Genomic DNA, 23,347 nt, shown 5'->3' with positions numbered 1-23,347 from the left:
TTATTTGAATGACGCTGACTTATAACAAGGCTCCCTACATCAAGACAAAGTCTAAAGCAGTGAATCCAGTAGAGCACAGCTCAGGATCTCACAGCTGGGCAGTGAGTCGCCTCCACAGCTGTCCGATGGACTACACCACGCAGCAGCAGGGGCCACTGCCACCTGGCTGCAGAGGTGAGCAGGCCAGCGCTGGGACTGTGCACTCCGTCAGAAGCCCTTATGTCACTACTGCATGAATGTGTCTGAAATTAATAAAATGTCCAGCTGCTGTCCCTTTAAGATTCTGAAATGATGAAAGTGAATTTTAGAAAACGGTTCCCTCGGTCCAGACAGGCCGTGCCCTAGTCACTGTGGGGTTCCCACTGTTGCTCTGCAGCAGGCCCTTCTGAAAGACAGCTCCTCAAAGTTAGTCATAAGCCTCTCGAGACAACATGGGAAATGTGCAGCAACGATGAAGTGTCCACAAGTTACCAGTTCTTCCAAATCCACTCCACTTTCTTGCTTAAACGTGATAATTTTAAAAATTGTGGGATGAGCGACTCAGGGCCCTGACAGAGATGACAAGCTGGCACTGGCTGTGACCGAGCAAGCGGAATCTAAGACCTGGCTACGTTACTTTTCTGGCTCGAAGGCTCACTGTTCACACGAGCTCTGCCACGCCCAGTGGCATCAGGCAAACGTTATAGAAGGGGCACTGGGCTGACACACGTCCTCGTCGTACAAATCTTCAGGGAGCTCCTCCCCGTCTCCATCAGGGAAATAAGTAGGGAATGGCAGGTTTTTGCAGAAATCCTTATATGCAGGCAGATTGGAATCTCTGACCTAGGAAGGGAGCAAAGCAAAATTCTTCTCAGAAGTGCAACCAATTCAGCCGTCGAAACGCAGCCTGCTTCACCTAAGCCACTACAAGCAGCCAGAAAAATCTGTCCTTGTGTTTTTCAAATGTAAATAATAGAAATGTTACATATAATTTCTTATATAAAAATATCTGACATGAATTATATAACTAAGCTCTAATAACTATTTTAAACTATTCAAAATGGCCAGTTTTTACTTTTTATTTTGATAACTAATTTTTAAACTTGAGGTTTAAGACATTTAACACTTTGGTTAGTTTTAACTTTAAGAGGATATAATAAACTCTTTTTGCTAAGGAAACCAGTTTACTTTTAGTAAAATAGCATTCTAACTGAGAAGGACAGAATACTATTTAAATACTGTAAAAATAAAACTCAGGATTGACAGCAGCCATGTTAACTCTTTGTGCTCTGAAAAAGCTCCAACTACAAACAAGAACATTTTCATACAGAGACTGTCATGATGTAAAATGCCACTTTTATTTTTGGTAAACATTACGGAATTCCTTCATTCAGATATAACTTTTTTTTTTCTTTTACAAATACATGTAATTATATACAGAGTAAAATAAGGCATACTCACTTTGGCAATAAGAAATGAATAATTTAGCTGAAATAAACACACAGCCGCCAGGAACACATCTATTTTAGTCTCTTGTTAAAACGTTTCCAAAAAATTATCAGTTACTTGCCCAGGAGAAAATAAATTTGTTTAGCTGTGTTTTTTTCCCCCTCCATTGCACTAATCTTGGATTGATGTTAACTAAAAACTAAAAAAAAAAAAAGTCATATTCTTACTAATCTAAGTTTTTCCAGTATTTAGGAATGACAATAAATCATGCAAATAAACTGTTAGACCCACAATAATAAAGCTCTCTGTGCTAACCTGGTAACTATTTAACTAGACAGCTAACTATCAGACAGCAGCACTGTCTGCCTATTTACGTGTGAGGGACACCACCGCACCTTGTGCATCTGAAACCTGATGACATCACCTCGGAGGCTGCGAGGCCAAAGTCTCAGCTTCAAGACCACAAGTCTAAAGTCTGGCTTCGCTACTCCTGCTCTCACCAAGACTCCTCACTTCCACCCCATCATTTTCTCTTTAACGTTTACTAGAAAAAAATAAAACCAAGGGAATTTGAAAATAATTTCTAAATCAAGACACTTGGGTAAGCACAAACGAGCAGTATTCATCATCAGCCATGACGCTGTAAATGACTCACCATAGTTCTTACGGACCTGCTGAAGAGGTCTGTCAACCCGAGACTGTCTTTGCTCATGTTAGTTCTCTTCTGTTTTTACTTTCTTTTTTAAGCTTTATTTATTTATTTATTGAAGGTCAGAGTTACAAAGACCCAGAACAGGGGCATGTCTAGTCTGGCCATTCAGATAGAACTCAACATATCTATTGCAATGTCTGGGTTTGCCGCCGCCAGGCTCAGCCTGTAGCAGCTTCCTAAGGCACACCCTGGAAGGCTCCAGGGGCAGCTGAGCGGTCTGGGGCGACTTCTAGGTGTCAGCTCAGCCTTGATGTAGAGGCACAAAGGCCTCAGTGGATGGCGCGCTCTCTTCCCAGGAAGACCTTCTGACCCCAAAGCCAAACCTCTACACTGGGACAGACATTTGTTTCCGGTTATGAAAGACAGTGATTCAGGTATCACGTTTCCAATTCTTTTAAGGATCTATTTTCACAGTATTTATTTGTTGAAGATATATTCTTGGAATTCCCAAGGCATGCCTCCTGCCCACCCTTAGTGCTAACCATCGCGGGCTACAACCATGAACCGAATTGTAGCAAGTAACCACTTACTGAGACGAATGGCAACTCCGAGCTGTAAGTGCTCCTGGTACTAAAAGATGGATGACAGCTAGATGACCATGTCACCGTACCCACTACGCATTTCTAAGACTAGTGACATGTAAATTACCTAGATGGTGTCCCAATGCTGAAGGAGACCTGAGCCCAAGCAACACTACAGTTCAGCTAGGATTAGGATGCCAGCAGTACTAGCAACAGCAAAAAACAAAAAACAAAACAAACCATCCCCGCCCCCCCAAAAAAACCTTTCCCTATAGCTACCTTTCTTATGAATTTTCTAATTTCATCCCACATATTTTTGGTTCCTTAGTTAACATTAACTCTTCAAAACCTTGAGTGTTTTTCTTTGGAAGAACAGAGACATGCTGATATTTTAGTGACAGTACATACTATTTTATATTCCTAAAGAGCCTTCAGCTTTACTGGCCCGACTCCCTTCACCACTCCCCAGCTGTGTGAACACCATGCATGTTCTTCCCACCTAGGTAAAGCTCAACGGCGGGGGAAGGCACGAGACACCGTCCTTAGAGCCAGCGAGGCAGTCGTACGCACCTTTACTAAGCTGTTCTTATGTCCGGGCACAGAGCCATTCACGTAGATTATATTGTGCTTTGTGTTTATCCTCCACACCTATGGCATAAAAGGAAATAAGAGTTTTAAGAGTTCCAAATCAAGGAATACGCTTCTATCACATACTATGTTTTCCGTGATCTGCGGAAACTATTACAGAGAGTGCGTAAATATGTAATCTACATGAGACTGACACCCTGGGATCTGATGACCGGTTACAGCCCTTGTCTACTTCTCAAGAACAGTAGGTTCCTTTTCCTGTGTGTTTTTGCTTGTTAAATTTTTTCCTTTCTTATATGCTACGTGTTGGTATCTTTATCTAATGGACTGTTACGCCTGACTATAAAGTAAAATGAACACATGCCCTGGGAGGGGCTGGCGAGGTGGTGCAGTCCTTTAGTCCTCTGCCCGCAGCACAAGCAACCAGGGGTGTCGGTTCGTGCCCTGGCCGCTCCACTTCCCACCCAGCGCCTTGCCTTGGCCTGTGAAGGCAGTGGAGGGCGGTCCAAGGCCTTGGGACCCTACACCCGCGTGGGAGACCTGGAAGAGGCTCCCGGTCAGCTTGGCTCAGCTCTGGCTGTTGGGCCATTTGGGGGGTGAACCAGTGGGTGTCTCCTTCTCTCTACGTATGTGCCTTTGTAATAAAAAAATAAATCTTTGAAAAAATGCCATGTTAAAACTTAGGAGGAAAAGAGGAAGGTGGGCGTCTCCCACGTGGGTGCAGGGTCCCAAGGCGATGGACTGTCCTTGACTGCTTTCCCAGGTCACAAGCAGGAAACAAGATGGGAAATGGAGCAGCCGTGATACGAACCAGCAAGGACTTTGGCCACTAGGCTACTGTGTCAGGCCCATAGATGGACTTACTTCGTAAGAACGCTAACAGCTACATCTTGTGGGAGTGACAGAAAAGTGACAATACGGTCAGAACTACCTATGTATTCCATTAGGCTGTTGGCACTACTAAGTAATAATTAAAAATTTATTTTATTTTTCAGTTAGGATTAGTCTGCAACAACAAGTTGGAAAAACCACTACTCTGCAGGAACTAAAATCTAAAATAGATGGTTTGCAAACTTCATGTGAAGAACAACTGTCAAAAATGACTCATCAAGAAATGGTACTGAGAAAACAAACTCCTCGAGGGGAAAGCAAGTTTGATTATGCTTGTGTTTAACAGCAGCTCAGTGTTAAACACCATGCAAGCTGAAATCACACACAACTGCAGACAGATGGTCTCTGTGAGGCGTCCAAGACAGAAGAGGAACGAAGTCATTCCTGACAGCTGATTAGTCAACCTGACTGGAAAGAGGAGTGCAGGACCAGTGGGAGGGTGCTACCTGCAGGAGGCCTGGGCGGCTGCTGAGGGAGACGGGCAGTGAGCTGGAGTCGGCGCGGGAGGGCAGGACCCAGTCCCGGGCACCAGGGCTTTTCTCCTGCCCTTGGACATCCCAGCCCCATCCCCAGCCTCTGGACGGAGCTGCCTGGGTCAGCAGCCTTCCGTCTCCGGCTGAGCGTGGTGCCGACACCCAGGGACCCCATCTCCAGCCTCTGGATGCCAGGACACCGACCTGTCCCCTGCTGATGTCCAGGGCAGGTCCCTGGCCTGCTGCTGTGGACCGAGCTGCCCACCAGCTGCCTGGTTCTGCAGCCTTCCATCTCGGCTGAGCGCGGTGCCGACACCCAGGGACCCCAGGCCATACCGCAGGGGGACTCCTCGGCTCTCACCACCGTGTGAGCCAAGCCTCCTAAGAAGCCTCCTGGCCTCCCTCTGGGGAATCCTACTACAATTTAATTATGTAAAATTCAAAAAACGTTTGCTGGTCAAGATTCATCAATAACACATACGAAGCACAGAGCCAGCAAGGACGTGCACTGAGACCGATCAGGGTCTCGGTGTCACTCTTGTCAGTGACTGGTTTTTTCTCTGCTACCTACACTTTGAAACACAAATCCATGCACATCAAAACACTAGCTGTTTCACAAAAATTTTATTATAGAAGGTCCTGAGGATACAACCCATTTTCACCTAGGTATTTCATACAATTCTCAAGCTGGTGGAAAACAAACGTATCTTCTTTCAAATACAAATGTAAGTCTGTATTTTAAAGAATAAAATGGCTCTGCGCTGCAGTCTCTGCAGTGCTTTCTCCCCGAGTCCTGACTGTCCGAGTCATGACTGTCCGAGTCCTGACTGTCCGTTCCGCCGCCCCTTTACCTCCAGCCACACAGCCCAAGCATCACGGAAGACAACCTGCTGTGCGGCTTCCCTCTTTCTAGGAGCAGCACACACACAGAGGGAGTTTTGGTTCATTCTTTCCTAAAAAGCAGTGTCCCTAATGCTGTGAATCTTATTATTCTTCTTATTTTTAATACAACACTATTCTGTCAAAACTCTCCAGGTCGCAGAGCACAGCACTTTTCTTTACGACTCCTGGGTGTTGAGTGAATACGCAGAGTACTCCACGACTCCTGGCACAGCCACAAGCTCCATGAGTCCTTCACCTCACAATAACCGGGAACCCTTTAGAGCAGCCCCGCACAAACACAGGCAACACAGATCCTGGTGCTTTGGTACTTACGCGCTGGACCTGCCCCCGAGAGCTCAAAAACTCACTTTCAGTCCGTATGCTGTCCTGTCCACGTTGCCCATCTGTCCAGGCATCTTGGTTCCAGGCCAGACTCTGGCAACATCCTGAGGAGAGAAGTTAACGCTCCTCAGTGCTCCCAGCTCCGAACAGCACCTGCCCAGGCGCACGCGCACTGAGAACACAAAAGATGAACAGCGTTCATGCTCTCCCTATGCCCCGGGCTGCTGCAGAGCTAACTCGGGAGGAGCGAGCTACAGAGTGAGATGGATTCACGTCCAGATATCCATCCTTTATAAATGAGCCTGGCAGAACAAGTACAGTGTAAGAAACATTCAGTAACAAGAGGATAACAACTGCCTCAATACCCACTGAGACACTAAGGAAGAGAAAGGCCACCCCCCATCACATCACCAATGAAAGAGGAACGGCCCTGCTAGGTGCTCAATCTGTCCACGTGCTACCTGGGCCTCCGGGTCCTGCAACCGCTGCAGGGAGGCCCACTCCCTGCTCTGGATCATCCCAGGGCTGCTGGTCATTACAACAGTGAGTCCGTTCAGCCCTGGTTGTTTCTACATTCTTGCCAAAAGAGTGACAAAAGTTAATTTAACAGCACAATCTACTACATGTGCAATGAGTACATAAGGGTAGCTCCAATCTGTACTGCTATTACTATGAGTGATACAGAATATTGCATTATACTGAGGCTGCAAAGAATAAAAACTGTCTTAAGATCTTTATTCCATCCCTCAGGGACAGTGCGCCTGAATTGTCAATACTAGGGTCTTTTCACCAGGATACATTTTTCTTTATTTTTCGTATTTTTCTCTATCATTTTCCGCTGCAACACAGTAGTGTTCCTGACTGTGTTCTTACAGCAAAAAACAAATATGCAAAGTCTGACCTGCCATTTATGTGGCTAATTTCAAAGTGGAAAATGCAGACAGAGGACATGATGGGAAAGTGGCCGAGAAGCCCTGGGGACACTGGTCCTAAGAGTCTGGCTTCTAAGTCTGGCTCTGGAGGGTGACAGGACATGCCCCGCAAGGGGCCAGTGCAGAGATCCGCCTGGGCCAGACTCCAGGACAGGACGAGCGCTGCGTGCGTGCGCACGTTGAATGCGCAGCACTCGGGCACACGAGCACGCGCACTTACACCAGTTGAGATCGCGCCGGGTCTCCTGTGGGTTTTGGTTTGGCCGTGAGTAGCAGGCTGTCCTTTGAAGCCCCATCTTTTCATGACACCTTGGAAACCTTTACCAATCCTGAAGAAAACCAACATTGGAATTCACATAATGAATAGGACAGAAAATGTCCCTAACTGCCCGCTTTATAGCACCTTAGGGCTTTCACAAAGCCTCCTATCTAAATAATAACTAGGGAAGGCCACAGAAGCACAAGCGTGAACCAATACTCTGTCCTCTCTCCCTGACACGCACACTCCGGAAGTCACTGGTGGGAAACAGAAACTCAGTGCTCTAAGACAACAGTGCAATGAGCACAGGGAGCTGCAGCATCGCATCACCTTGTCACAGCAGCCCAGTAAAAGTGCTGCAAGCTCCATGGTACTCAGATATCCAGGCAGCCGGCCATTAGAGCCCTAAGATCCCAGCGCCCTTGCTCTCAAGCCCCTCCCCTGGAGTCTGGGGCACCTGCCGACTTGCTTCTAACACATAAAATACAGTCAATTAGAATCAGAAGTCACTTCTGGGATTCCGTTCCAAGGAGGCTACTGCGTGCTGGCTCTGCGGGAGGCTGACTGCCACCTTGGAAGGGGCCTTGTGCACAGGGCTGGGATGTGCACATGGCTCCAGCTTGGCGGTGCCCGCGGAGGCCATGACACGCCCGCAGCCCTGGCTGAGGCCTGGTCTGAGAGCCTGCGAGGCTCGGAGCAGAGGCGTCCAGGTAAGCTGGTCTAGGATCTGGTGGGATGGGAACTATGAGGTCACAGAACAGACAGCAACAGATGAGCAGTGTGATGGAACACTGAGCTCTGTGCTCAACACTGCGACACCACTGCGGACACCAGACATCTCCTTTAAAAAAAAAATATTTTCAATGAAGAGACAGACTGCCAGTCAGATTTCTATCTGAAGGATCGCTCCTCAAATGCCCATGACAGCCAGTGTTGGGCTAGGTCAAAGCCAGGAGACAGTAACTCAATCTAGGAGGCTGTGTTAGTATGTTAAGTCAACATCTGGGAAGCCAGCATTTGATATGGGCACTGGCTTATGGCCCAGCGGCTTCACTTCGCATCCAGCTCCCTGCTAGCAGCCTGGCAACGACAGCTGTATGCCAAATACCTCACCTACTGTTGTTTTTACATGAAGGGTTTTTTTGGTAATCTTTCACTAGATAATGTCAATATAGGTTTTTTTTAGAAAAGATTTTTTTTTTTTTTGCGGGGGTGGGGAGGGAGGCAAATCAGATTTACAAAAAGAAGGAGACAAAGATTTTCCATCCATTGTGACTGCACCGGCTGGAGTTGAGCCAATCTCAAGCCAGGAGCCAGGAGCTTCTTCCGGGTCTCCCACGTACTGCAGGGTACCAAGGTTCAAGTCACTCTCTACCGCTCTCCCAGGCCACAAGCAGGGAGCTGGATGGGAAGTGGAGCAGACAGGACACAAACTGGAGCCCATATGGGATCCTGGCACTTGTAAGGTGAGGATTTAGCCATTGAGTCATCGCTCCAGGCCTGTCAATACAGTTTTAATATGATTTATTCAACATAAAAATAATTCCCTAATCCGAATAAAGGCAGCCATGAGGACCAAACCCAACAGTATGAAACCAGGAATTCCTAACAAGGAATTCTTGATACATTTAACAGAACATTACCAGAAAGCAATGGACTGAAAAAGCCTGCATAAATACTACACATTTCGATCAACCAAGAATGCAATGTAAAAATGAAAGGGAAGTATTATCAAATTACAGACCAGGGTAAAAATTACTTGTATATAAATGATTTAAGTGTAGTTTATAACACTTTCTTTACATTAATCAATTAAACAGCACTTTTGGCTTATATAATTCTGTTTCTGCCTTGCAAACTCAAAACACTGTTTATTCCTAATCAAGATTTAAAACACACATTTAATACATAATAAACAAAATGCCTCTCTATATAAAATTCCAAAAAGAAATTAAAGAAGCTGATAATCAAATAGTTAACTAAAATTATGCTTTAGCAATTTAACAATTTGGAAAACAAAAAGCTTCACAAATGAGGTTGGTGTTGTGGCTCAACAGGTTAAGTTGCCACTTGAGACACTGGCATCCTATAAGGGTAACAGCTTGAGTGCCCACTGCTCCACTTCAGGTCAGGCTCCCTGTCAATGCACTTGGGAAATCAGAGCTAGGGGGTCCCCAGGCCTGGGGAGGGGCACTCGGAAGCAGCTCTGTACCTCTGGTCTTGGCCTGGCACACCCTGCCTGCTGTGGCCATTCATCAGGAGTGAACAAGTGAATGCAGGATCTCTCTCCCTCTCCCTCAGTGTAACTCTGCGTTTTAAATAAACATTTTTTTTTAAAGTTTGACAATTTACAAAAAAAAAATACCCTAGAGTCATATGACTTCTACAATATGGTTTAAGCAAACAACACGCAGAAAAGAGGGGTTGGGGTGGGGAAGGTGCTTGGTCTAGTGCTATGGACGCCTGTGTTAATCCCCAGCCTGCTCCGAGGTTAGTTTCCTGCTCATGTGAGCTCTGAGAGGCGGCAAGAATGACCAAACTGCCGGTCTCCGCAGCCCACGTGGGAAAACACAGACTGAGCTCCAGGCCCCTGGCACTCGCTCTGGCCAGAGTCTCGTCTAGGCCACTGTAGGCAGCAGAGAACGAACCAACTGCTGGCTCCTCACCACCACCTCCTCCTCCTCTCAGACAAATCAATTTTTAAATTTTAATTAGGTCTCCTTCATTTGAAAGAAGAAAAATTAGTAAACAAGCAGAGGGAGCCCCTAAAGGGACATGCTTCTAAAATGCCAGCTTCAAACACAGGGTATTCTTGGTACAAAGTCTGCTAATAATTCCTTCCAAGTTCTCAAATGGAGTTCTCTCTCATTTGAAAAGATAGTGCAAGCACCAACAGAACGCATGCCAGGTAAATTACAGAAGATAATTTAGCTTATTTTAGGAGTAAATGATTATAAGATGAAAGTGGTATCCTGAAAGTGCTAATTATCTGTTGGCTAATTACAGATGATGTTTTCAATGTAGCTCTAGAATACAGCGTGTAGTTACACTCTGTACCACGGGAACCTCTTCAATAAATAACCTTTAAGAGAAAGGATAAAACACAAATGACACGACAAATTATTGTCTTCACTCAGCCCGTGGAGAGGGCGCACCTGTTCCCGGGTGGCTCAGGCTCCCACTGTGGGTCCCCTCAGCTGCCACCCGACTGAAGAACATCGGGAGGAAACGCACCCGTCTAGACTTAGCACACAGAAGCACACTGCAAACACTTCTACGGCTCACAGAGTAACTAAACATGATACAAAACACAAACCTTTAGCTACTTCACCCTTTTCCACTATAGTTTTTTAACTGCTTATGGAAAAAGGGAAATTCAAATCAGAAATAACACAATGCTAGAAATTCAAATTATTGTGAGACATATCTCAAAATCAGGAAAATACAAAATATATATAATCTGAGTATTTCCTTTAGGTAAAGCAAGTCACACAAAAAATCAGTTCTATAACTTATTCGGAAGATTTCATCATCTTGTCTTTCAACCCACTTCTCGCACGTGTTAGCTGTAAGGGGGCCAGGCACTGTGGGCTGCGAACCTAAACGCTCCACCTTCAAAAACTGGTGACGGCTAGACCCATGCCATGGGAGCAGAGGGGGTCTGCTCCTTCCGTCCTGCAGTTACCAGATGCCACACAGCGGGCATCTCTCTGTGCCATGGCTTGCACTGACCATTTAGTTTCGTAAATAAAGCTTTATTAGAATATAGCCATACATATTCATTGACATACTGCAATGTTGTTTCAGAAATACAGAGCAGAGCAAGAATAGCTACACACACACTCAGGAACCCTAACATGTACCACTGCTCTCTGGGAACGTCTGTTGACTGCTGAAGCTATGACTAAGCAGCTGGAGCTCCACATTCGGCCTTCTAGAAGGAATCCTGATGCGTTCCTAGGCTGCAGGTGTAACCACCACATCCGCCGGAAGTGCCTTGGCTACACACTGAGAAACAAAGCCCGAGGTCTTTCCCTCCTCCTTAGCCACCAGAGGGAAAGTCCCAACACGATAATCTCATCATCCATCTACCCCTGCTTAAGAAAAGGGAGAAAAAACACAGTAACAACAAAAACAATGAAACAACCAACTAAACTCTACCCTAGGTAGCTCTTCAGTAAGCACCTCAGTGCAGAGTATGAAAGGTGCTTAGAAACGGGTGCGACTTCCGTTTCCAAACCTGCCCATTACGAGTCCAGCCACAGCAGGTTACTCCAAGGACTTCTCTATGTGCTAATCCTGCACGCCTTTGTTTTCCTGTACCATCGCCCGAAAGCCCTGCTTACTGCACTGTCTTGGTAAAACTGACAAGTGTCTAAAGCAACATCACAAGAATTTCTTATAGGACACAACTTGATCATGACTTCACTGTATTTTAGATTCAACTGATCAAATGCTCTCAGTCTTAAAATTATACAAAATTTCAACAGCCAAAAAGTGACACGTTTTAAAGAAATCACACGAATGCAGAAGACTTTAGTTAACGCACAACCTCCCCGACAATTAGCTTTTCACTTGTGATGAACTAATACGACACAAACATCTTATTCTTTGATGATAACTTCTCATTTCAATAATTGCTGATTTTACCACTGACTTTCATCTGCACACACTTCAAAGGTAGAACATTACTAAAGCCCTTCGCACAGTTTGTCCTGATAATAACAACAAAGCACACCCTGCACATTGAAGCATTCCAGACTAGAATTACGGATGAGACAGGAGACGACAACAGGCAGATGTGCCGTGAGGACCTACGTTTTGGCTGTGACGTCCACGTACTGTCCTGGGCGGAAGTGAGCAGCGTACAGAGGCGTGCCTTGGAAGAGAAAGGGCGGTCAGGGAACCATCAGCACAGAGCTTCCCTCAGACATTCACCACCACCCCGAGCCTCTGAGCAGCTGGTCTCACACAGGGACTCTACCTGCAGTTACAAGCATTCAAAGTAACAACGGATGACTCAACAAGCTTGTCCTGAATTGGCACGTGGTGCTGGACTGAACCAGGCACCCAGACCCCCCTGTGGCCATGCTCCTCCAAGGAGGCCCAAGCCACACTAACAGAGATCAAGACAGCCCGGTCCTTCTGCCGGATTACACAGGTCTGATGATGCCTGGCTGTTTGAGTGAACCGTAACACACTGAATTAAGATGTACTTCCTATTTTACATAAGAAAAACAACAACAGAATAACTAAAACCACGTCGAGGCTCAATTAGGAAACATGATCACTTCAACTCAGGTACCAGAAGATTATGGTGGAATATGACATGTGTATGAAGCCCTGTCATGGCTCAGACTAAGGTGGAACTTGTCATCACACCAACAAAATCCAGTTCTCCTAGAATGTACCCAGAGCCTGGAGAGCACAAAAACCTACTACTATGATATACTTAATTATATATAGAAACACAAAGCTTGTATTCAAATTAAACCTTACTTTATTATTTTTTTAAATTATTTATTATTTTTACTTCATTAATTACATTGTATTATGTGACACAGTTACATAGGTACTTGGGTTCTCCCCACCCCTCCCCAAACCCTCCCACCATGGTGGATTCCTCCACCTTGTTGCATAACCACAGCTCAAGTTCAGTTGAGATTCCCCCATTGCAAGCTAAACCTTACTTTAAATGTACTTGAGAATGTCACTCAAAAAAAGTTAAGACTGGGGTCAGCATCGTGGTATAGTAGGCTAAGCCTCTGCTTGCAGTGCCAGCATCCCACATGGGCACCCGTTCAAGTCATCGCTGCTCCATTTCTGATCCAGCCTCACACTTATGGCCTGGGAAGGCAGTAGAGGGTGGTCCAAGTCCTTGGGCCCCTGCACCCATGTGGGAGACACCAAGAAATTCCTGGCTTCTGTTGGCCACTTGGGGAGTGAACCAGCAGATTTGCTGTCTCTCCTTCTCTAACTCTGCCTTTCATATAAAAAAAAGTTAAAATTCTATTTCTTCCATATAAATTTGGTACTAGCATATGTGAAAACTATTCGGTTTGACAATTAACATTGATAAAGTACTTACAAATATGTATGGATAGAGCTGCATAAGCATAAATCATGGTCTCTCATCTCAAGAAACTTACTGTTTAACTGAAGAACTGCATTCACTAACATCATCGAATGGGAGATTTTTTTTTCTAAAGCAAGGACTCCCTGCAGCAGAGGCTGCGGTTCAGAGCTGCTTCTAGTGTGCAGTGAGCCTCCAGGGCAGCCTCCTCCAGTCGGTGGGCACGCTGCGCCTGTGCGCCTCAACTCCTTCAGTATAGGCGACAGGTGCAGTGAGCCTCAGGGCAGCCTCCTCCAGTCGGTGGGCACGCTGCGCCTGTGCGCCTCAACTCCTTCAGTATAGGCGACAGGTGCAGTGAGCCTCCAGGGCAGCCTCCTCCAGTCGGTGGGCACGCTGCGCCTGTGCGCCTCAACAAGCAACACTGCAACTGTAAGCGCACACAGCTGTGACCTGCCAACCAAAATATTCCCACGAAGCTAGAGTGGAGACTGTAAAAGACCTCGTTTCTCTGAAATGGAATGGCTTAAACCGCAGATCCCTGACCATTTCTGACCACTAAACAGCGATTCCATGTGTTGAGCTATAACAAAAGTTAGCATCAAAAACCTTATTATCTTAGGTTTACAAATGGGTTCATGGGTTAAAACCAAAGTGATATTTTAAAACAAACTCTATGAATTCAAAATAGAACACACATATTATAAGCCATTCTAAAACACAGTGCCCTAAGCACTTTGCCTAATTTTTACACTATTCCATTGACCTCACTTTCAAGATTCAAAACTTAAAAGTATTGACTGTCTTCTTGTTAGAATTCACATTCAAGCACCAGAGAGCTTTTCTGAGACTCAGGAACATCCAAATGTTATTGTTTTGTTATCGGAACCAATACGAACAACATAATCAGGTAAAATCTTTAGAATATTGAAGCAAGAATTTTGACACTGGGGTGCTACTTCAGCCAGTATTTCTCAAGTTCCTGTGAAAGTTAGCTGGCTTTCCCTTACTGCAAAACATCTCAAATGTTAAAGTCAGTACATTTATCTAGAATGGCTTTTCAAATGTGAAACTCTCTCTACATTGAAAACAAAAGCTTTCCTCCCTGTTAGGGAAAACAAAGAGTTTCCCACGGCTTTTCCACGGAGAAAAAGACAGTCCTGCTTGCTCCTAGTGATTAAATCAGATGCAGTTTTATATTTAAACGTGTTTGGGAGTTTGTATTGTGCATTCATCTTTATTGAAAGGACTGACACTAAGCACACCACAGAGATGGGTATTTGAATTCCCTCCGCTGCCCGCCCTCAGGTTACCTGGCTTAATCACAGCATTGTCTGTGACGTGGAAGATTTTGACTTTCTGCTTCGGCGGCAAGCCAAGCTCTCGATAAAACTCCAATATTGAGGGAGATTTCTAGGAGAAGAGCAGCACACGTAAGTGACACATTGCACAGGAAGGCGAGGCCGAGTGTCCAGAGATCCAGACCAAGTGACGGCCAGCGCAGAGAACAACTCGAAGCCCACTCCACGGACAGCGCAGAGAACAACTCGAAGCCCACTCCACGGCCAGCGCAGAGAACAACTCGAAGCCCACTCCATTCCTCTGCAAGCCAAGCTGCGGTTTCGTCTGACTGAAGGGAGGTGAGATTTTTTTTTATCCACCTCTGTGAACAACCTTACTGCTCAGGCTCCGCTCTTCACAGTACCCGGGGAGCATCCCCGCCCTACCAGAAGGGAGACATAGTACAGTGGAGGATCTGTGCCCTGCGCACATGTGAACAGCAATACTAAGCACAGGAAAGCAACTCGGTCTATTCTGAGAAGGCAAGACAGAGAGGAAGACCTTCCATGCTCTGGTTCACCCCCACGTGGCCACATCGGCTGGAGCTGAGCCAGTCCAAAGTCAGCAATAACTTCTGGGGCTCCCACATGGGTGCAGGGTCCCAAGGCGTTAGGCCATCGTCTGCTGCTGTCCCAGGCCACAAGCAGGGAGCTCTCTGGAAAGAGGAGCAGCCAGGACATGAACCAGCACCCATGGTGCCCATATGGGATCCCGGAGTTTGAAAGGGGAGCATTAACCAGTTGAGTCATTGCACCTGGGACTGGAACATTCTTTTCTTATCCATAATTCTCTTCCAGTTCTAGCCATAAAGGAAGCACCTGCAGAACCCAAGGGGCTGGCTGCATACCTGTGTCAACTCATACAACCCATACTACCCACACTGCACCTCCAAAGCTTATTAGAGTATCAAAGTTCTAGTTATATCTCCTGACCACCCTTGCCGGGCACGCTGCTCCTTTGTCTATACTGTTCCTTTTCCCTGCCTGTAGGAAGCTTCAGCCAGTTGTCAATTTCCATTTAAAATGTACACTACTTCTAACAGGAAGTCTTTCAACGACCTGAAATCGGGTGGTGTGTGAGCATAGAACGCTACCCTCCGGCTCAGCCCATCAGCCACAGAACCTCCCTGAGCAGCTAGCGCTGCAGCTCTGATGCTCCCTGGGGGCGGCTGGTCCCTCCCAGAGTCTCCCTCTGCACCCCAAACTCCGGTCAGCCTCTCTGGCTGCCAGCTGCACGCGCTGAGCTCCACATGCCCTGACCGGGACATCCTTTTCATCAGCTCACTCTCCTTTCACACCAAGACCAAACACAAACGTTCCTACTACAAAGTGTGGCCCTTGGAATTATTTTCCTGACATACCACATTCAGATTTATGAAATTTTAGAAGAGACTTCAAATTTAATTTAGACTTGCACGTATTCCATTTGGTGATTTAAGAAGCACATTATTTCATTGCCATTAGTTTTTAAGTATACTAGGAAGTTCCTAAGAAAAATCTTTTAGTTTTAGTGCTATAACACAGACAAGAAAATCCTAACCCAAGAGGAAATCAAGGTACTACATGTACTTACATTCTTTCAGTTTCACTAAACTTGAACATTTTAGCTTTTTTTCTATTTAAAATCAACATGTTATAAAATGAATAAGGTCTCAGACATGATAAAAGCAAAACGTTTAAGTTAGGTTAAAGCCAGGAGTAGTGCAACTGGTTCTTTTCTTCCCCTTTCCTTTTTAAACTTCCAAATAGCAATTTTTAAACTTTCAAAAAGCAATTTCCAAGACTGACAGCACTGCCACACTTGGACAATGCCCGGATGAGGCTTCGTGTCCCCCACGCTCTCTGTAATTACCCCTCCCACGACGAAAACACTCTGCTCCCAGGCGAGCTGATTTAACCAAGCTGAAGGCCACGTAACTTCCTTACCCTAAAACACACCAGCTTTCATTTATAATAATATACAAAAATAGCAAAGCCAAAGTAGTCTCATTTCTTGAAGACAAATTCTTCACAGATTAAACAGAAATCACAACTCTAGTACTACCACGAGGAAGACTTAGCCGATTGCTTTTAAGTGCTTAAATATTTGATAGTTCATACTGACCGGTCTCACCGAGGAAGCAGGCCTGTGATTAATCCACACGCGGCCCCTGCGCTCCCACACGCCTTAGCGTTTCAAACAGAACCATTCTTCTTATAAAGAATCATAAAACCTCGCATCTACACCCCACTGTGAAGAAATGTCACTTGGAGAACCTTTTAAGATTACAAAACGGAATCTTGAAGGAATTACGGAAGAACGGTCTCTGTAACACGTCCTATGCCCGAGCATGAATGCTGACGTGCAGAGGGTCAGACTCCACAGTCATGAATACAGTGGCCAGGCGACTGCAGTGTGCTGCATGTTCACTAAAGGGAATCAAATACAACGTGGAAAGTGAGGCCAGGATTGTGGCACAGTGGGTCAAACAGCTACCTGTGATGCTAGCATGCCACGTGGTGTTCACCTGAAGTCCCAGCTGCTCTACTTCCCGTCCAGCTCTCTGCTAATGCACGTGGGAAGGCCACGGCGATGGCCCAGGTGCCTGGGTCTCTATATCCATGAAGGAGCCCTAGAAGAAGCTCCTGGCTCCTGGGTTTGGTCTGGCCCAGCCCCACATGTTGCAAAGTCATTTGAGAAATGAACTAGCAGATGGAGACCTCTCTCTGTCTCTCCCTCTTTCATTATTTTAAAAAAAAAATCTTTTAAAAAAATGTTAAAAGAAAAAAGAATACACTGAAAAGAAAAGTGTGTGGACCATAGTCTTGGGAAAAGAAGTACAGTTTTAACTATTGCAACTTGGTTGGCTATTCTAATACTGTTAGTGTGCTCGCAAAGTTTTATACATAACAAATTTCATCACTAAGTAAAACAGAATAACAAACCACACTTTGAAGCACTCTGTTCGAATTTTTTTTTCCTTGAAAACTTAAATATTCAGAGAAGCAATGTCAGACTTTCAGAACTGGAAGAGAATTATGGATAATTATGGCTCAACTGGTTAATGCTCCCCTTTCAAACTCCGGGATCCCATATGGGCACCATGGGTGCTGGTTCATGTCCTGGCTGCTCCTCTTTCCAGAGAGCTCCCTGCTTGTGGCCTGGGACAGCAGCAGACGATGGCCTAACGCCTTGGGACCCTGCACCCATGTGGGAGCCCCAGAAGTTGTTGCTGACTTTGGACTGGCTCAGCTCCAGCCGATGTGGCCACGTGGGGGTGAACCAGAGCATGGAAGGTCTTCCCTCTGTAAATCTGCCTTCCCAATTAAAATAAACAAGTCTTTAAAGGAAGCACTGCTCCCAGATCCACTGGAGCAGAATAAACTATCCAATAAAATGCCTGATTTACAAATACAAAGGCATAAAGTCATGGATTTTAAAAACTGGCAATAAAAATGACAAAACCAGTCATTAAGAAACAAAGTCTAATCAAATTAGAAAACAGTAGCATTTGTCAAACTAAAGAGTCACATGAAGGCTGGTACACAGACTCATTTTTAAAGTTCAATTATTTAACAGTCATTTAAAAGTTTTCACAAATATGTCACTATGCTTTTAATTGCTGTGGAATTACTTGAAACCTCATTTGGTAGTCAATAAACTGTCAAGAATTGGTACCAAGACAGATGTTGCTACAGAGCTTTAATAGAAAACAAACGGACCATGGCACCATCATTACGGAAAAACAGCCTCTAAACTGAGTGCCGCAGGGCCGGGTAACAGGCTCCAAGCTTCCAGTACCACCTAGGGACCAGCAACAGCTCTCAACTGCATGAGGCCAGCCAGCCTGGACTTCTCCTGGAGCTCTCACGCACAGCTCTCCTTGCAGACCCCTCTCCTTGTAGCTATTCATCTGATAGCCTCAGCATCGACCCAGCGGCATTGTAGAAACCACTCCATCCTGTGTTCTCTCACCACTATGTGCATGTGCGCGCGCGCACACACACACACACACACACAATGAGGTTCTCTTCAACCCTCCCCTAGCTGCCTAAAAACAACCCCTGAAAGTACTCCTTCTGCCAAATTCTTCAATTTTAGTTCACCAAGATAACAATCTGGTCCCATTACTGGCTTGGTCAAAGAATCGAGACAACTCGGAAGTCTCAGCAGCTCCCCATTCCGCATGACCGCCCGGCCCCTGCACTGCTCTCCCTGCAGCCTGCCCCGCAGCGCAAGGTGCAGTCACATCCCGCGATCCCCCCAACACACGCTGCCATGCCTCCCAGCACGCCCAGCCTAGCAGCTCTCATCTCTGGCCTCCTCCGGTTGTCTGCCTGCTGGATTCCTGACACTGCACCGCGTGGCTGGCTTCCCAGTACATTTCCCCACCAGACTATGTTCATCCGGGGTGCATATTAACACAGTTACAAAGGTAAGGCTCTGGGGACCTCCACTCTGCTTCTGTCCAGTGGGTGGCCCTGGGCAAGTTTATGCTTCAGTCTCAGAGCATGAAAAGGTTATACAGCGAATGTAAACACAGGTTTAGGGCCTAGTAGCTAGTGAGTGCTCACTAGCAGTTAATGAGGACAAGGAAATGAAGAAACTACGGGTAGACATCATAGATTCACCATAGATTCAATTTTGACGGATGGAAGTGGGAGTTGTATTCTGTGTTAATTTCATAAAAAATTTACAAGTTGATCTAGTAAGCCTGAAGATGATCATTATTCATTATCACCATTTCTAGCAAGGTTTTCCCTGGTTTTAGTCATTCAATAGAAGATATTGCTGAGATTTTAAAAATTTAAACAACCAACTCAATATTCCATTAGTAATCCCCTTAGGAAAAACAATTAACAAGCTGATGTGGACGCTGTCCCTGGGACTGAGAGCTTCTAAAACACAGACTCAATCTTCATATGCACTTGGTGCCAAGTGTCGAGACAACTTTGCACAGAGAAAGGGAAATCAAACACAAACGACAGAATCACCATTGAGAACATGCCGGATTCTAGGCCGACGGGAATAAACTCATCTCGCCCTGTGACAAACCTGTTAAACACAGATGCACAAACGCTACCCTCAGGAGGTCCAGGGGCCCACTCCAGCTAGGGAGGACGACTGGACCCCACGCAAGCGTCTCCCGCTCCTGCATAAACAGCCCTGCTGGACTGCCCCCCAGCGGGTCCCCTCACGGACGGGCACGGCTTGATGGCTAGGCCACATTCTCAGAGCACAGAGGCACGGAGAGCCGAAAGCGATGGAATGTGCCATTCCAGAAATGAAAGCACAGCCTTACCCAGAAGCGTGACACAGTTTTTCCTCCTACAGTTAGGGCTGCCATTTTTCCATTATGGTTTTCCTTTGAAGTGTATTTTAGCACATGGCAGTCCTGTACCTAAAAAAACAACAAAACAAAACACACACACTAAAATGAGCTCACGTCCAGACAGGTTTTAACATTACACATTAGGCACACAGGGGCCCTGGCACAATCAGAAACTCTACAATCCCCTATCAATTGCCTCACACCGTGAAGGAAACTACACAGCATAAATACACAACACGATGGGCGTTTATAAACACAGCGCACCTGCAACTGCTCTCAGGTCCCTGCCTCGCCTGAGCACGGCTTCTCAGAGCACCCAGATGAGCTACATCAGCACCCCAAAAACCCGAGATTTTTTCTTAATTATGAATTAAGCTGGTAGAGCTGTGAGAAGCTAGGTTATACATTTTTCCACTAACCCAATTATGCCAACACTAGTACCAGCAGGCTACTGCCCACGCAAGAGTCAGAACATTACTGATACCAGCAGAAGTTAACATTTTCAATGTTCAACCTAATCCTTTTGTTGACCATAACTATTTTCAGGACACAGATACTGTCCGTGGAAGTCTGCATCAAGAATGCTGGCACGCACACTGAGCCCCTGGCATTCTTGTTTCTTTCTCACCTGGAGAAGTGTCGCCACATGCCTGCGACCATCCTTGGTCCATAAGGGCATCATGCCCAGCTTCAGAGCGATCAGGCCGACTCTGGAAGAACCTGGCAATTAAAGCAAAGCAGCATTCACCACGCGCTGTCTGAACCTGCAGACACAACCGCCACCTTTCCAGGGCAGCCTTCCGCTGCTAAGCTATCGGCAGGAAAAGAAGCTTGTTTCCCATAGATCTAAGTGCCATCAATCACACCTGGCTGGCGTAACATACAGGTGGTTAGTAAGTATCTGTGAAATCATCAAACACAAGGGCACTACACAAAATATACCGTGTTGTGGTTTTAAAATACTGGCAAAGACAAATTCATTGCTGCGTTTTCTTAGTATCAGTTCATCTTAGCCACACTAATCAGGAAGTAGCCACCGCTCACAGTCTAACAGGAGATGCCACAAGTGGCCATGGTGCTCCATGCGAGCGTCAGTTTCCCACAGGATGCTTGGCTTTGCTGTAGACACTGGCAAAGCCTCCCCCGGGGGGCTGCTGGCCGCTATTGGGAGGCACATATTCAAGAGGAAAGACTGCTCTTTCTGGTCTAGCCACAGGTGGATTTCGTGTATTTTTTAAAAAAGATTTATTATTACTATTATGTTACCAGGAAGGAGATATACAGAGTGAAGCAGACAGAGGCCTTCCATCTGCTGGTTCACTCCCCGAGTGGCCACAATGGCTAGAGCTAAGCTGATCTGAAGCCAGGAGTCTGGAGCTTCTTTCCAGGTCTCCCATGTGGGTGCAGGATCCCAAGGCTTTGGGCTGTTCTCGACTGCTTTCCCAGGCCATAAGCAGGGAGCTGGATGAGAAATAGAGAATTCCAGACATGAACTGGTGCCCATATGAGATCCAAGTTGATGCAAGGTGAGGATTTAGCTACTAGTTTACCGCACCAGGCCCTGGATCTCACGTCTTAACAGACAAAGAGCCAATCTCAGGGATCTGCCTAGCCAGTGTAAAACCCTACAGAATCCCAAAGGACACATCCGCACAGCACACTACAATTGCACCAGACTCTTCCATCCTCTCTCCCCTGATTGAAAACTTTTCAACTGTAGGAAACAACGTACGTGGAATGGCTCTCCTTGATTCTATAAAACACCACCCCAAGGTCTTTAGGATCAATATTTATTAACAGTCGGAGAGGCTGAAAAATAAACTTACAAACCAATTCTCCCCGCTCCCCACAAATACCATGAGGACATGAAAAACAAATTCAGGAGATACACCTATCAGTCCTGATTTCATGTCCAACCTCACTGTAACTAGAGAATTCATCCAGTGCCACCCACCCACCTGGTTCCCAAGGATGCAGAGGCCAAGGCTCGTCTTTGAGAGGGCACAGTTTACTGGCCAGCTGGGCTTTATCTTCATCAGACACGAGCTGCTTAACGAATGGGACGTTTTCTTCCGAAAGATGTTCGTCCCACCATGTGCCACTCTTGCCATGGAGACTACGAACAAAACTCCACACGTGTGTTCTGCGCAAAAGAAAAAAGAAAGAAAAATCAACCAGTCCACAGCTCAAAAGGTTCCTGTGCCCACAGTAGGCAAAGAAGGTCCGGAGACCAGAAAGCAAGCCAGGACCTTAGCAAGGCGGAGTGTGTACAATTTTTCCCCCTGATATTTCTTACACTAATAATTGGGCTCATGTTTTAACAATGAATGATGGGTCACACTGGACGAAGAGGTTTTCATCTTCTCCACTGGGACAGACAGATTTCTAACACCCACGTGGCTTGGGGGGACTGAAGCTTCAATTTTCTCCCTCAAGCACTGGGCAGTAGTTTGCTCACGTGATGCTAGCGGAGCTTTCAGTTAGAGAGTCCATAAGGGAAAAAAAGTTTGCTTGTTGTGAATATATGAGACATCGATTTAAAAAAAAAAAGTGCTCACCAAAACAAACCCATTTTCCCACACCATTTGGAATGCTCTCCCAGCACACCCTCGGTAGCATGCTCCTGGTTCTTGCATTCCTGGGCAAGCTCTCCTTCCCAGGACTCGTGTCCCGTGTCCCGTGCCCCACTGCCACCTCTCGCCAGCAGGCACCAGCTCCCCACCTGCCCAGGACCCGCGTCCCTGCACCCTTCTCTCTCCTCTCGCCCCCCACGCACCTGCACCCCACTGCCACCTCTCGCCCCCACGCACCTGCTCCCCTCCTGCGGGGCCGCAGCCAGACTGCCTGCCCGCGCCAGCAGCCGCCCAGCCCGCATGGCGCGGCCCCGGCTCCGCGCGCCCGGCGGTTGTCCCCTCGGGGTGAGCCCACAGCACGCTCCCGCGTCCGCCTCGGTGCCACCTGCACCGCCGCCCTGCCCGTCCTCCGCCGACCTCCGGCACCGGAAGAAAGACGTCCGGCGACGCACTTCCGGTCCCTTTAGCAACGCGTTCCGGGCAGGGTGATAAGCACCCAGCATTCAAGTTCCGCCTCTAAGAATGGTCCCTGTTGGAGTCCCGGGAAAAGGCGGAGACGGGCTCACCTATCCAGGGGTGAGCAGTGCAAGTGTTGAAGACTGAGGCGACCGCAAGACAGGATTCCAGAAGCTAGGAAAGGGAAAATAATGCTTTTTAACTAGTGCCGGCGGTGTGGCAGCTCAAAGTGCAACGCAGTCGTTGATACCATTGGGGTCGTGATCAATTCTCAAACTTTTTCTGAAAGGAAATTGTTTTTATGTTGCAGATGAGGGAATGGGCCTTCATGGAAAGAACCTTTCTTGTGGTATAAGGCAGTGGAAACAATTCTACTACTGCCAAAGGCTAGCACTTAGTATAGCAATTGTACTCAGTGCCGTGGAAACCCATCAGCCTAAGAGCAACAGTAGAACACCCCAAACAAGGCTTCAGCCTGGCTCCCCTGGTCATCAGGCTCCGTGGGAAGACTCTCTCTCTCTCTCTCTCTCTGTATATATATATACACACATATGTATTATATATATAA

At 46.5% G+C, this 23,347-nt stretch overlaps 1 protein-coding gene across 1 annotated transcript; it reads right to left on the bottom strand.

Annotated features, from left to right (window-relative positions):
• Positions 1-634: 634 nt before the first annotated feature.
• MRPL3 (mitochondrial ribosomal protein L3) lies at positions 635-22,760 on the bottom strand. The gene is made up of 10 exons (XM_004588393.4): positions 22,561-22,760; positions 21,709-21,893; positions 20,379-20,470; positions 19,721-19,819; positions 14,412-14,511; positions 11,847-11,907; positions 6,990-7,098; positions 5,864-5,941; positions 3,232-3,309; positions 635-822 (listed from the first exon to the last, which is right to left on the bottom strand). Exons 1-10 carry the CDS (start codon positions 22,623-22,625, stop codon positions 670-672), a joined length of 1,020 nt encoding a protein of 339 aa, XP_004588450.2. The 5' UTR covers positions 22,626-22,760; the 3' UTR covers positions 635-669.
• Positions 22,761-23,347: the final 587 nt, after the last annotated feature.

Source organism: Ochotona princeps, chromosome 30 (assembly GCF_030435755.1).
Source record: "Ochotona princeps isolate mOchPri1 chromosome 30, mOchPri1.hap1, whole genome shotgun sequence".
NCBI lineage: Eukaryota > Metazoa > Chordata > Mammalia > Lagomorpha > Ochotonidae > Ochotona > Ochotona princeps.
This window is presented reverse-complemented; position numbering and strand designations above follow the sequence as displayed.

What these genes read in the sequence shown, in the direction of transcription:
- MRPL3 (XM_004588393.4), bottom strand. Translation starts at nt 22,625, where the DNA reads ATGCGGGCTGGGCGGCTGCTGGCGCGGGCAGGCAGTCTGGCTGCGGCC. An exon ending in AAACTGTGTCACGCTTCTGG is followed by an intron (nt 14,512 to 19,720) that starts GTAAGGCTGTGC and finishes CTCTTCTCCTAG; the next exon opens with AAATCTCCCTCAATATTGGA. An exon ending in CCGGCGCGATCTCAACTGGT is followed by an intron (nt 5,942 to 6,989) that starts GTAAGTGCGCGT and finishes TTCTCTCCTCAG; the next exon opens with GATGTTGCCAGAGTCTGGCC.